This window comes from Salminus brasiliensis, chromosome 1 (assembly GCF_030463535.1).
Source record: "Salminus brasiliensis chromosome 1, fSalBra1.hap2, whole genome shotgun sequence".
NCBI classification, from domain to species: domain Eukaryota; kingdom Metazoa; phylum Chordata; class Actinopteri; order Characiformes; family Bryconidae; genus Salminus; species Salminus brasiliensis.
In genome coordinates, this window is record NC_132878.1 from 59,004,368 (window position 1) to 59,018,912 (window position 14,545).

At 40.5% G+C, this 14,545-nt stretch overlaps 1 protein-coding gene across 6 annotated transcripts in view; it reads right to left on the minus strand.

The window, feature by feature from the left end:
* Positions 1-14,545, minus strand: part of LOC140559969 (MAM domain-containing glycosylphosphatidylinositol anchor protein 2-like) — a 194,524-nt gene that overhangs the window by 55,750 nt on the left and 124,229 nt on the right. For 3 of the 6 annotated variants that reach the window (XM_072683845.1, XM_072683883.1, XM_072683874.1), the window contains exons 7-8: positions 13,662-13,991; positions 5,292-5,585 (exon numbers count right to left, since the gene is read on the minus strand). In XM_072683845.1, coding sequence (XP_072539946.1) covers positions 5,292-5,585; positions 13,662-13,991 — 624 coding nt within the window. Of the gene's footprint in view, positions 1-5,291; positions 5,613-13,661; positions 13,992-14,545 lie in introns of all 6 variants that reach the window. The other 3 variants (XM_072683864.1, XM_072683835.1, XM_072683855.1) reach the window with 1 other exon arrangement.

Genomic DNA, 14,545 nt, shown 5'->3' on the forward strand with positions numbered 1-14,545 from the left:
CTCAAGGCTCGGCCAACGGCTTGTTCTCCTTGATTCCTCCTGTCAGAGTCAGATTGAGACAGATTTTCTGTTCCACCACAGTGCAGCAGTTTGCTGTTTAACACTTTAGTCAGTGCTTTTTTTTTGTTCAGTTTATCCAGTTAATTACACAACCATCCAGAAGTGGAATCACTTACTCAGTGTTTTTATTTTTACAAATAAAACACACAGTTTATGTTTAAAAATGATGAACTACATATTAAAGGGGGTTTAAAATAATAAACAATTTAATATAATACATCAGCACTTCAAACACAAGACATTCAGGATATTAAATTTATTATAAGGTAATTCTTGGCGTTCCACAGATTTCTCAGTCATTTTAGCAGCTTCATAACTCAATCTGGACACATCTAACATTTATTTTCTTTTTTTTAGATTCTCAGTTTCCTACTAATGATTTAAGACCAGTGCAGGGCAACTACATTGCATAAGCACATCAATAAGTGAGTGAGTGAAGTTTCAAATAGAAAATTGGTTCCATATAGAACTGCGACAGGTCAAAGAGCCATTTTTATCCTTCAATGTTTATATTTTTTTTCTCGTTAAGTTAATTTCCAACACAAGGAAAGCAGCTAGTCCTAACCTTAACCTCAACCCATGACCTTACCTTAACCCTCACCCCGGCCCCTTAATCTCAACCTAAACTCCAGTTAAAGCAGAACAGTGTGAGCACAGGGTCTGCAACACCTTGTTGAGGATGTTGAGATGGTCTGTATTGGACCTGTTTGATGATCAGTGATTTCTCAGGTGAATATTGTCAGACCTGAATATGGACTCTCCAGATAAAGTGAAAAACAGCTGAATTCAGTCTTCAGTAAAAGGTCTTTAGTAAGTCTCTTAAGATGTTATGAAGCTGCTAACTGATATGTTGTTGATATGTTACTGGGAGTCTTAAATGTGTTTATTTCATCCAAAATAAAGTGTCACTCCAAATAAAGTGTCACCAATGGTTCTTACAGATCCTTCAAATGCTTCTATATAGCATCAAATAGGGTTCCAGTGTCAAAAGTCAAATAATTATTTTTTTGTACTTGAATGAAAATTGACCTGAAACCTGCCCTGTTACTACTCCAAAAAACATGTATTCCCGAATCTGCACACATTTCTAACACTGAATCACATTTCAAATCAAAACCTAATAATGTGAATCAGCACCCAAACCCCCTATGTAAAAATGGATTGTCTCTTTCTTCCAATAGCCACAATAACTGCTGATAACTGCAAAATCGGATAATTGGAATTATGGCCCACTTCTCCTTGATAACTGCTTTAGCTGTCTGCTTCAGTTCATTTATAGGCCTCTAAGCATGACCTGCATGTTTCAGGTTCTGCCACAACATTTGTGTGCAAGTTGGATCTTTGTTATGTTGCATGATCAAGCTGCACTGCAAAGATTCCTAACCTGGCATTGTTTTCAAGAATTATCTGATACAGAGCAGAATTCATAGTTGTCAATGGTAGCAGGATGCAGCAAAGCATCCCCAAACCATCACACTACCACCACCATGCTTCACAGATGGTGATGAGATTCTTATTTTTAAAAGCAGTGTTCAGTTTCAGACATTACAGGGCCCAACCCAGAGGGACAAACTATTCTAATTAGGATCTCAGTTTAGTCTTATTCATTTCTCTTAGAATTGGTCCTGTTTGAGAGCTGAGCACTTCTCTTTTTGGTCAGACTGATTTCACCCCTGTTTCAGCTGAATAAGATTCACATAAGACAAGTGTAAGATATCCTTATTTCTTTTATAGCTCTCTTCTACATCTCAGATGTCTTTCAGCTGTCTATCAGAGCAGAAGGAGATCTAATGCTTTTTCATTTGTGTCCAAAACTCCTCACAGTCAAGTGCAGATGGTGATCTTCTCAGAGGAAAGAATTCAGAAACCAGTCAAACATTATTGAGATCTGTCTTATTTCTCCTCGGGCAAAGAAAAATGAAATGCTTTGGGATGTTAGGCACAAATCTCCACTTAAGATTCATCTGTTCAGAACACATTGTTCCAGGAGGTTCAACTAGGTGTTTCTTGGCAAACTTAAAAGTATTTATAACGTTTTGTCAGCGGTGATTTATGCCATGTTATTCTGATATGGAACCAATTCTTAGCAAGTATTAAGGATCATGAACACTGACCTTAGCTGAGGCAGGAGAGACCTGTAGTTCTTTAGATGCTATTCTCCAGTTCTGGATGATTTAACAACTAGCTCCTAGAGAGATTTTGGGAAGGTTTCCACTCCTGGCGAGACTGACCACCAAACTTTCTCCATTTGAATGGTACGGCTCTGATTATAGTTCAGTGAAGCCCTAGAGCCTTAGAAGACTAGCTAGATAGACTACCCTTTTTGCTGAGGTCTTTAGGAATCTCTTTCCTGTGTGGCATGATGTACCTGACTGAACAACGTGTGTACTGTCAAGTCTGCTTTGAGTACTGGACGTTATCTGAGACACGCTGGTTATTGATCATCATCATTCTTAAACACTATAAAAATATGAAAGTACCAAACATTTGTGTAAATTTTCCTTCAAGAAAAAAATAATTACAATACACTATAAAAACAGTATTTTTTTATGGCCCTGTATCATGAGTCTAATGAGCACTACACACCTTCCAGAGGAAATATCAGGGCATATAATGTGAGTCTTCAATATTTCCCTTTGTCCTGGCATGGCAGCACATTTTAGAAAATGCTGGTCCATGTTTAGCTTTCTTTATGAGACTGAAGTCTTATGAATTTGTTTCCTCTTTGTTTTATCTCCTTGCTTAAGCTGCATGCTGTACTCTCTAGTATGTAAGTCTTGGTTAGCCCAACAGACATTTTAATTAGCATAAATGATTAGAAGCGGTCGCAAAAAGCCTCTGGAAAGTCACAGTATGAGTTTGCTGAGTGTTACAGTTTAAGTGTTGATTTACCCAGTCAAACTTTGCAGTCTGTGAGAATCCAGAACTGAGAATTCTTCATGATTGTACACTCAGAAGGTTAATGTGCTATAGAGGCCATATAAAAATATAAATCTGATCTGCTCAGGATGTGTTACATAATCAGAGCTGCAGTCAGTGCCCCTCTTAGGCTTACAGAAAGATGTGACACATGTATGTGCTGCTGTCATTAGCAACCCTTTGCAATGTCTCACAGCAAGGTCATTCAAACCCATGACAGCAGAGCCTTGTGTGCATCATTCATAGTCAAGTCATAAGGATAAAAGAATGATGTCTGGAGCCTGGCTCAAAACACACTGCTAATCAGCCATTAAGGAGACTCCCAAAACCAAAGGTTTTTGGGACAGCAGAATTATCTGGGGTGATGAAAGCATATGATCTGCTTGACAATTTAATCCTTTATTTACAATCCAGCAACCGCAGCAGTGCAGAAGCAGCTAACCTTTGATATGTGCTGTCATCAGTACATAATCACAATCAATTTGGAGAAAATTCATTGGAATCGCATTCCGGAGCCCATCAAAACTTCATTAATTTTGCTTAGAGAGCACAGTCATTAATGGCTTACCAAAGACGTGCGCCTAATGCCAAACATGTGAAAGAAGCCGAAAGAGAGAAAAGGGGGAAAAAAATCAGCCAGCCAAAAGGATCCCACTTTTTGTTCCACCAGCAGATGGTGGACATGGACGCTACATCCCCTCACCTTCTCACAATGACTACGGTTCTGTCTTATTTGAGATGAGACCACAGTAGGCCTGTGCAAAGTCTTAGGAAATTAAGGCAATATATCGACACATTTATTATCTAGAGTTTGAGAAAGCTCATGCTGGAGGGAGAAAAAATGTAATAAAAGCTATAGAGTTTGAAAGGTACGTTCTACCCGACGAAAATGCCATGGATATATTATGCCAATATTGAAAAGTCTAGGGATTTGACAAGATCATGACAAAGGAAAGATCTTACAGGCATATTACATTACATTAACACTTTTAGCACATTTAGTCACAGAAACCACTCTCCACAGCTTGACATGTCTTCCTCAGTGGCACACAAGAAAGACGCTTGTCGCAACCGCACGGATTCCACATTTCACACATATCACTTTCACATTGTTCCTTCTAATTCTTTTACCTCCTGAAAACTTTCATTGCTCGAGTGACTGACATATTGCTTTGATTTGAAATATTATTTTCACATCTCCATAAATGAATACCAAATGAGCACTGCTGGGAATAAATTAGCTGGCTGTTAATTAGACGTTAAGCCATCTTTTGAGTAGCACATCTTAGGGGAGAATCGTGCCGTGCCGTATGAACAAGGCGGCTGAGGGAGGGTCTCATCCACCAAAAAGACAAGAAAGGAAATAGCCGCCCCTTTTCTCCTCTGATCAGCCGACCTTACAGTGCTGTGGGCTCGCAGGGGTTGTTATCTGCCGTTAGTGGCACTGTGACTCAAGCCTTTCTTTGCAGTGCGTTCCTGCCTCCAGCTTGAGAATGGAGCCAGGGAAACTTAAGTGGAGCTCTGCTTGCCTAACAGGGCAGCTCTTGAGCTCTCCTCTCTGAAAACACACTCTCAATTTTCTAAAATTGCATTTACAGTTCCTAGTGAAGGATGCTTCCCTAGCTGCCGCTGAAAATTGAGGTTTATTGAGAGTGAGGAAGCTTATCATACATGGCCAGGCTGTTTTACCTTTAATCAGACTGAGTTAATGCAGAATGGAATGGAGTGATGTTGTTTGTGGTATGGTAATCCCTATACTTACTGTTATCCATGTATTAAACATGTATTAAACAAAAGATTTTACTTCTAATAATTAGAAACTACTATTTGTAACCATGATAAAGATAATAGGTAGTTTATAAACTCTTAAAAATAAAAGCAGCAAAGCTTTTGGCTCTGTAAAGAAACTTTCCATATGAAACCCTACTTTGACAAAAAAAAAACTCAGTCCATACCTAGAACTTGTATTATTGCTCAGCTCTAGCCCACCATCCTTTGAGAAGCATAGATGAAAAGCATCAAAACATTTCCCTGCCCTGTCACCCAGGTGGTGGAACAAACCTCCCCAGCTACCCAAACAGAGTATCGTACAAGCCTTAATTGCCAACTGGATTTTGTATCTAGACGTAACTCACTTCAAGGATATCTTTAGGCCTATTTACACTAGCCTGGGATATACTTTTTGAGCACTTTTGTAAATCGCTCCTTAAAAGAGAATCTGCAAAATGTATAAATGCATAAATGCAAATTGAAAGAAAATCTCTACTTCAACTTCAAGTTCCAGGAGACAAGCAAGCATGCACAACACTTACATTGTACTATAAGCTCCACCACAGCTTCTCGAGGCTTGACGTTGAAGCCGTTGTACTGGCTGGTCTGGCAGCGGTAGGAACCGGTCATCTCACGGGACACGTTGACGATACGCAACACCCCGTCATAGCTCTCCATCTGCATGCTCCCGTCCGGCATGGGCACCTCTTTGTCAGCCCGCGACCACAGGATGATGGGCTTGGGCTTTCCTGAAACAAGGCACTCCAGCTCCACCGTCTCGCCCTCCCGCACCACCAGTGGGGACTTGCCCCGTGGGACGGTCAGGTTGGGGGGAACTAAGAAAGAGAAAAACAGAGGAGGGACTGATATGGGGCTCTAGAAAGCCAACAGACGGGGTCGCTCAGAGTGGTCAACAGCGGTAGGGTTGTAGTGTTCTGATGTGTCGAGACTGACAGAGGCGCTTATGGAGTGGTTATACACTGAAAAAGCTGATGTCTGGTTTGAACCCTGAGATGTGAATGCAACGACAAATACCATAACAGACATAGGTATGATCAACTAATTTGAAATGATCACTTAATGTAAGAGCATGAAGCAGTACGTGGACCAATGAGGACCAAAGAGAGAATCTCCAACAGCACAAGTCATTAAAGCAAAAACAAGATGATCAGATGTCTGATCAGAAGTCCAGTGAGCTGACTAACCTTAATCCAAGTTTACTTCATAATACTTATCACCATAAGTGATAAGACTCTATCCGAGCCACATCTAACCAAGTCACATTCAATAATAGCCAAACCAATGACTGGCCTACCAAATTAAAAAATACTAAGATTGTCACAAAACACCAAAGCCATTAAAATACCGCACACAACATCTACATGCTAATATGTAGACATTATTCTAGGTACTTATTTGCTTGTTATTTCTCAACTTTCTTTTTCAAACAAATCACAAAATATACAAATATAACCATTCTTTGTTTCTTCATATATGAAATTCTTAACACTAGAGTTAAACAGCACAGTGCTGCCTAATGATAGAAGCCATTGTATCATATTAGCAATGTCCTATAAACAAGCTTTAATGAATAGCTGCTGCAGGAACAAGGACTAGTGGGACCTAAATGTGCTATGCCATTAAGCACTGGAAAGCCACCTTTCCTACCAAAAGCCTGTAAATGCTCCAGATCCGCGTGCAATTAGGGCTGTTGGGGGTAGCGGCTGCTCTTTCTCTGGTGCACACTAATGAAATCCTGCTCTGTAATAGCTACTGTCAGATCCCTGAAGGTGCCATCATCACTGCAGAGAAGGTTGCTGTGGTCATACCTGGGAGAAGGCTGCTGAGACAGTGGCAAAGTTTTCTTCTTCTGGTCAGCAGTAGCTCCAGGCCATAGGATCCCACAAGCACTCTACATGCTCACTCGCTATAACGGGTTGAGATGTCAGCTTGGTTTTAGGATTTTAAGAACATCAAAAACGCTTTGATTTCAGTCAGTTAAAGTGGAACGCAACTTATGCTGATGACTCAGAAATGACGGAACTACAAAGAACTGCTCAGTGTCAAGCTTTTCTAACAAAGTCAGGCAGCTTTAAAGAACCAAAAAAAACACATATCTTTTTCTTGCACTCAACTGGCAGCCTGACCACCATGCTAAAACGTGAAGTACCCGCAACTGTAAGCAGTTTACAAGATGCGGATTGTTCAAGATCATAAAACGTCACTCAGATTTCTGCTCCTCTGCCAAGAGCAACCGAGCCTGTTTGGAGTCAGACCTGCCATCAAAAGCTGTGACAAGACAAAAAAAATAAAAAATAAAAAAACTGACACGGCCCTTTGAAACAAGTAGAATGACATCACTTGCACATCGCCATAGCAACACATCAGTCTGTCAGTATCTGTCTGCCCAAGTGTCTCTATGTGTTCCTGCTCTATAAGCTTGACAATGTGTCTTTGTGAGTATTTGTGATAATGTGTTTTTCGCATGAGTATTTGTGTTTGAGTATTGCGAGGGAACATGTGTCTGGTTTCGAATGACAGCACAGAAGGATGCTCCTCTCTGTGAATGGCGGTTATATAGTGAAGAGAAAACTGTTGCCTGGGAAAAGCCACCGGAGAGTGGGTGGAGAGCAGCAACATTAGAACCGCACAGAAGATTAGGAGCCTGCGAATGAAAGGCACCAACCAGGTCATCCATTCTTCCTGCTATTATTCCCATTCGTCTGATCAAATGTGTGCCACCTGCTGCACGAGGCTACAATCGAGTGTGCACTGTAAATGGGGAGAGGTTTTATTAGAAGAAAATACATATACCTGCCGGCAGAAACCTGAAATAGGCAGCAGGAACATTAGTGGAGAGAAGAACTTAAGGTTAAGCTTAGATTAAAATATAAAACGGAGAAGAAAATTTGAGAACACTCATATTCTTATTGCTCTTCTTGTAATATAGTTCCTTCAATATTTTCTAGACTCAGCAAACAGCTCATTTATCTCTCACCGGCTTGTTTAGGCTGGAATGGACGGAGGTGCTTTGATGGTATGTGGTTCCCTGCTGGCCAGAATCACTGAATAAATCTCTGGGATAGAATGCAATGGCTCACAGTCAATGGCTCCATTATAAAATATGTCATGAGTATGTGTGATGGTGTAATAGAATATAATGGCCATAACACACAGTTTGTCTACAATTTCATGAGTTATGAAGGTAAATAGTGACACACTATAGTCCAGTGTTAAATGATCGATGAGAGGCAACTAGGTATCTAGTATCTAGGTTTCCCTGTAAAGAGCACGAAACCACAGATAACAGCCTAAAACTGTTGTTCCATCTAAAATAAGCTCAGGATATTTCCTTTAACACACTTGTGAAAACCCATGAAAATGAATTTGCTGATTAATGTATATTAAAAAAAGAACTTGCTGCTGCTAAATTTCCTCTCAGTCAGCCACAAGATAAAAACAAACACACCAGATTCAAGGCCATTATTACGAACCCCATGGACAACAGCACTGTGGAGACACCAGGGGTGGTAAGTGAACACTGCTGAAATCACAGCAACCAGCAAGAGAAACAAACAAAGCAGCATAAAAAATGTCCACACAGATTGAAAACAAGTGCACCATGCCCAAAAACAGCACAGCCTAAGAAACGACAGGTCCTGTCCAGCTAAAGTGTCCAAGTTGCACTGCTGTGGATGGAAGAGGACAGCTGTTGCTCTCTGGCTAATTGGTCTGTTTGAAGCACACAAGGGTTCAGACTAGACTGTTTTCTTCAGAGAATGCTTGCAGCTACTGTTCCATACACTCACTGACCAACACACTGAGGAGGAAAGAGGACACTGGCTTGGAAAATTGAGGGGTATGCAAGAGCTATTATATTCAAGTTGATGAACTTGGGATTTCACCAAAGAAACAGCACAAGAGCCAGAAATGTCCCAGACGGTTTTGGAAGAACTTTTCTTCACAAGTTCCATATATATTTCTGTCATACTGAAGAAACTGAACAGGGCCCACTTTCCTAAAAGCTTCTTAGTGTTAAGATCATCAAAACTGGTAGAGAGAGCGTTCAGTGTGATGCTCGCTCCACCCTTTAAGAATCATTTTTGTGCTAAGATGCTTTTAGGAAACCCAGTTCAGAGCTCCAAACATGTTCAAGAAATAAAGATGGTATTTTGCAAGAAATAAAAACTAATACATAATACATAATCAACCTTAACTTTCCCAGAACTGGATTTAATTTGAAATCTCTGACTGAAAGTATCTGACTAACTTTTTGGTATAGATGCCCCATAGATGCTCACCTGACATTCCACTAACATTCACCAGAATATGTATTAAACGCAACTGAACTCTAAGTGAAATGTAAATGACTGTCTACTGAATGTAACCATGAACCAACCCTAAACCTAATCTAAACCTTAACCTTCAATCAAGGCCAAGGTTAAGGTTAGGATTAGGTGTATGGAATGTTAGTTGAATGTCAGGTGAGCATCTACATTACATCTACAATGAGTCCTCCAAGTAAAGTGTTACCTTATTGTTGTTTCATGAGTCCCCCAATTACATAAGTTAGAGATCTTGTGCATACTGAGCTGTGCATACTACCAATGCCTAATTAGCTACATAAGGTTTCTAGCCTGTTATGTATGCATTAGTATGGAGAAAAGTATACATTAAGTAGTAGAGTAGAGAGAAAACTAGCTCTGTTTGTAGACTAACAACAAAACAATGAAAATCCATATTCTGTGTATGCGGCCATGTCCTCATGAATACGTACCCATCTGCTGGGTCTAACAGCTTTCCAAAGCTGCTGTGTAATTATACAGACTTATGCAAATGTTTGGACAGTACTAGTGAAATTACATGTTTCGTTGGTTGAAGTGCAAATAAGTTCACAAATCCTATACAGAGAACACATTTCTGCCCTTATATGTTTACAGTGACTGTTTGCTGCTTCAGTTGCATATTGAGAAAAGTAAAACTGTGAAATGTGGCATGTACAAAAGTAACAACACATTGTATATCATGTTAAATTTTTCCCAATGTTTTCAACAAGTGAACGGAATTTGTGCTTGCACACAAAGGCCAGTTTTAAGTTTGTTCCCTGCAGAGGATGTCCAACTTATTTTGACCTGATGAACTACTGATCAATAATTCTACTCTATAAAGAGTTTACCTTACCTTATGGCTGGTCTTAATTTAAACACATCAACTTGGGGAATTGCGGTGCAGGGACTAAGAGCGTGCAGTTTCAGCAGGCTTAGATAAGCTCCTGTAAAGAAGCTGGCAAGGGTTAGGGTTACAGCTTCAATAAGTGGTTTGAAATGAATATATGGGTTCCATCTTTCTTCCACACCAGACAAATAGCAGGCTAATCTGCTATCAGTGAAAAGACTTCCATTGTTAGGCTGTGCACGGCCACTGCCTGCCGCACGCCATTTTGGGCCCAACACACAATAAGTGGAGACGGCATCTGGATGTGTCGGGAGACTCAAGTATATCCACAGAGCATTACTGTGAAACGAGACCACCTAAATTAGGAGGCATATTATCCTTACATTAAACAATTAAAAAAGGCAATTTAGGAATAGCAGTACCTAGCTTTAAGTGACCATAGCATTGAGTTTGGACGCCCTAGAAAGGAAAGGAACATGAGAAACATCTCATCCTTGCCAGACAGTATCTCAAACAGCTTTTCTTCCACAGCAAGTTCCTTTTTGTTTCACTTTTGTTTCACTTGTGTCAAGTGCTTTACAAATATCTCGTTGATAGATGAATGGAGGCAAAAGCCAAAGAATCTCAACCTAATGGTTTCGATTAGGAGCCTGATGAATTCCGATGTCACCCTAAAGGACGAAGGGAGCGCCGGGTTGATTGAACATATACCAGGGACGCTATCTTGGCGAGTTTCGTTGTCCTCCTTGAGTCCTCCTTTGTGCAGTGTGTTTAAACGTACAGACTAATGCAAAGATTAATTGCCTAGCAGCTGATAGAAGCATCCGGCCCACTCTCTACAGCTTCATTAAAGCCAGCGAGTGGAATGAAGATTGATTGTGTTTTACCTCATTGCACTCGTTGCATGAAAATGGAGGCCACTCTCTATTCCATGGGTTTCGTCATCCTTTTTAATCCTTCTCCTATCGGTGGGGGAAATCTCGGCCCTCGTTTGAATATGCTTCATGAATAAACCATTAGCTGTGCAATCCCACTTGGAAAAAAAAAAGAATCATTTGGCTAATGAGGGCATGATGATTGAAAACAGGGTTGAAAAAAGGGTTGAGCAAAAATCACAAGGTTTCTAAAAGTTAAACCATAAGCAATGCAGGGTCAAGCTTTAGCTCGTCTTCTCTCACTCACACACATTTTATGCCAGGATCTCGCACCCCTTCCATCACAGCCTATGCTGCACCCCAGCGTAGCTACCTAAGCCCTGTGCTGTGTTCAAATGCTGGATATTCCAGGCTCAATCTCATCCTAAACATTTCCACAGCATGAAACCCTGGCAGACCTGCTTAATCTCCTCTAAATGCTTTTATTAAGAACTCTAATTGGCGCTCCAGTTCCTCCCCTTCAGGAGTGCTGCAGCCAGCACAAAACGGCTTATCCTGAAACAGGGCCCAGGGCGAGAACACACAGGCTAATGGTTATTACAGTACTGGGCACACCCGAGATAAAGTGAGAGAAAGCAGTGTTGTAAACTGTGGTTGGCAGAGAAAGGAAACAAGCTCAAACAGAGATATACGCAAATCTAAAGACCACACTGTCATTAAGAACTTGGCGCAAGACAACAGGCTGAAAGCAAATGATATACTCTTTGGGAGTATAAAAGCCCCCCAAAACAACAAAGAAGAATAATGTTTGTTTGACCTACATAATTATTCATTATATAACTATTAATGAAATACAATTGCAACCACTCTTTAAACACACCTTACTTTCATCTTTGCAAATTACAAATTCAAAACCCTCTTATAAAATGTGGTAATCAAAAGAAAATCTAATCAGTGTTTTTCTTTCATCAACTTGACAGCACATTGTGTGCGCATTGCAGTGTTTTTTGCAATGTTCTTTTTTTCCCGCTTGTTGGTGCAGCACGATGAGTGTGTCAAAAAAGAGAGAAGTCGTACTGCTTAAAAATAATGAGGCAACAAACATGGCAGGTGCGACTGATTCCACTGTTTTACTGCATGGGGGATTATCAAAGGATTATCTCCTACCAATTATGCAGGAAGGTCGAAAAGGCACTCTCATGTGTTGTAGCAACTAAAGCAGCGAAAAGATACTGTGGCCTGTTGCTTCAGCAAGCAGACGAACGGCAATAATCAGCATGCTCTCTCCTACTGAATGAATATGACAGGCGACCATGAAAAGTTTCATCAGCATAAAGCTTTCAGAACAGAAGTGTTCCTTTTAGAAAGAGCATTTATAAGTGGGCTGAAGAACTGACACTCAGTAGTACTGAATATGACATAAGACGTCTAAATATAAAAGAGGAAAGCCAAACCTGCTTACAAAGTAATACTTAATGACCGTTGTCTACGTCAATCTGAACTCACTACCTTTCAGTTACTTAACAGTGAAGAAGTAAGTGAAGACCCCTCCCCCCATAAAAAATCACCAGTCAGCGATGGCAGGACATCCTGGCAGGAGATGGAGAGTTTGGCATGCTGGTGGTGTTCCTATGGGCCTGCGGTTCCTCAGCCTGTATTGATCTGGTCCACCTCCCTCTGGTCCAAGATGAGCAGGACGATAATGAATGGTGACACAACACTGTGAGATGGAAGCTTATTGATCAACCCAATGAGTGTTGATTACAGGGGAAAGCCCTTCTTTGTGCTCACTGTTACCCTCTGCCCCCTGCCCCCCCCATACACCTGCTGGTTTAATGCATAACTGTAAAAAGAGTACTAAACTTACATGTAAAAAATTTAAATATCAGTGTCTTTAAAATGCTAATTTGAACTTTGAATTATGATACATGTTTGTAAATTTGAGTCTGATTAGGAATTCTGAATTCAGAAGGTCTTATTAAAAAGCTTGAACAAGTCATAGTATGGGAATGTTTGTTTTTTTTTACTTTAAAAGTTTTCTTATCACCATTAAGTCCTCACAATTCCCACCCATCAGCTAGACCCCACCCACAATCACACAATACTACCAGGGAGGTAAGACAAAGCAAAGCCAATTATGCCCTTTTGGACACCTGGCCTGGGATGGGTATGGCATCACTGCGGACAGAACTTGCATTCTTCCAATGACAATGGAAAATCTAAACCCCATTCATACCACGTAAGTCTAAGTATCAGTAGTATCAATATGGATGTAAGCTTTCATAATGAAGATGATTTTTTGTAGTAAGGCTTAAAGTCTTTTGTCCATTATAATTTTATATTATAGAATTATTTAATTGTAAGAAAAGATTAATTGAAATTGAAATATATTTGCTTCATTAACCCCTTAAACTGCCAGCAGATCCAACCATCAACTGCACACTTCTAATTATTACACACATAGAATATAGGAACTCTAGTTTCTAGTTTTTTTGCAACCACTGTACTTGCTGAATAACGTGCTTCAGGATGTAATACACCTGAGAATTGAACTCATTAAACTCAAAGATTTTTATTCCAGCCCAAGATTATTGTTCTGTAATTATAAGGAAAACAACACAAAGCTATTACTATATTATAGAAGTGAGTTCTGTAGAGGATAAAAGTTTAGTGTGTTATGATAAGAAGATTATTCCTCCTACTATAACGATATTTCTTATAGCAGCTAAAACATATTGGCATAGCAGTGAGCACTCATTGCTTATAGTGCCTAAATACTGGCCCTCTTGTATTACACATGGTGGGCGGATGGGTGAGGGTGAGATGTGACTAGGGTCTATGACCAGGGTGTGTGAGGCTCACCAGTGGTGGAGGAGATGTTAACGTCGATGCTGATCTCCGGGATGCCCCCGCCACGAAGTGACGCCACACAGGTGTACGTGCCAAAGTCGGTGAACTTCAGATCAATGATGTCCAGGTTAGTAGTGCCTGGGGAGATGTCAGGGTCAGTCTGGGTGATGACCATGCGCTCAGAGCTGCGCAGAGCCCGGCCGTTCTTCAGCCAGCTGAACAGCAGCTCCTCGGGGGGCGTGGCTTCCACCTGGCATGAAATCTTCACCTCGCGGCCAATCTGGATGTTGTCATCGTTGTGGTACGGATCAGGTGTGATCCAGAAACGGCCCTTCTTTAGCGCTAAAACAGGAACAGAGAAACGCACATCACACACCAGCAGCCAAGACCAGCCTTGTGAATCTTCTGGTAATAATATATACAAAGATTTTTTAGATTGGAGCTCTTCGCTTCACAAACTTATTTTCGAGCTTGGCGGTGATCAACAGCATAATCACTCCCTCACATGTTATAACAGGAATCGACATCGAAAAATCTGCCAGGAAATATGTTTTGACATTCGGTGGCAATTTGCGCTAATCAACATCAAATCCTGTCTGCAGGTGAATCATTTCTTTTTATTAAAAAGAATCTATAATGAACACATGCAACCACCTCATTAATAATAAAACTAAATAAAACAGACAAACAGCACAAACAACATAAACAGCAACAGTACAGACATTCAGCATAATTCAGGTTGAGTTTGGCAGCTACAGGCTTGCATTCAATCCTACCCCTCTAGACCGATTCTCTGTGCATGCTGTTTATACAGTTCAGATGATGGAACTGCATTTCATCTCGCAAACAAAAGAACAGTCAGAGGCAGAAATCTTTTTAGCTATTCTCATGTGACA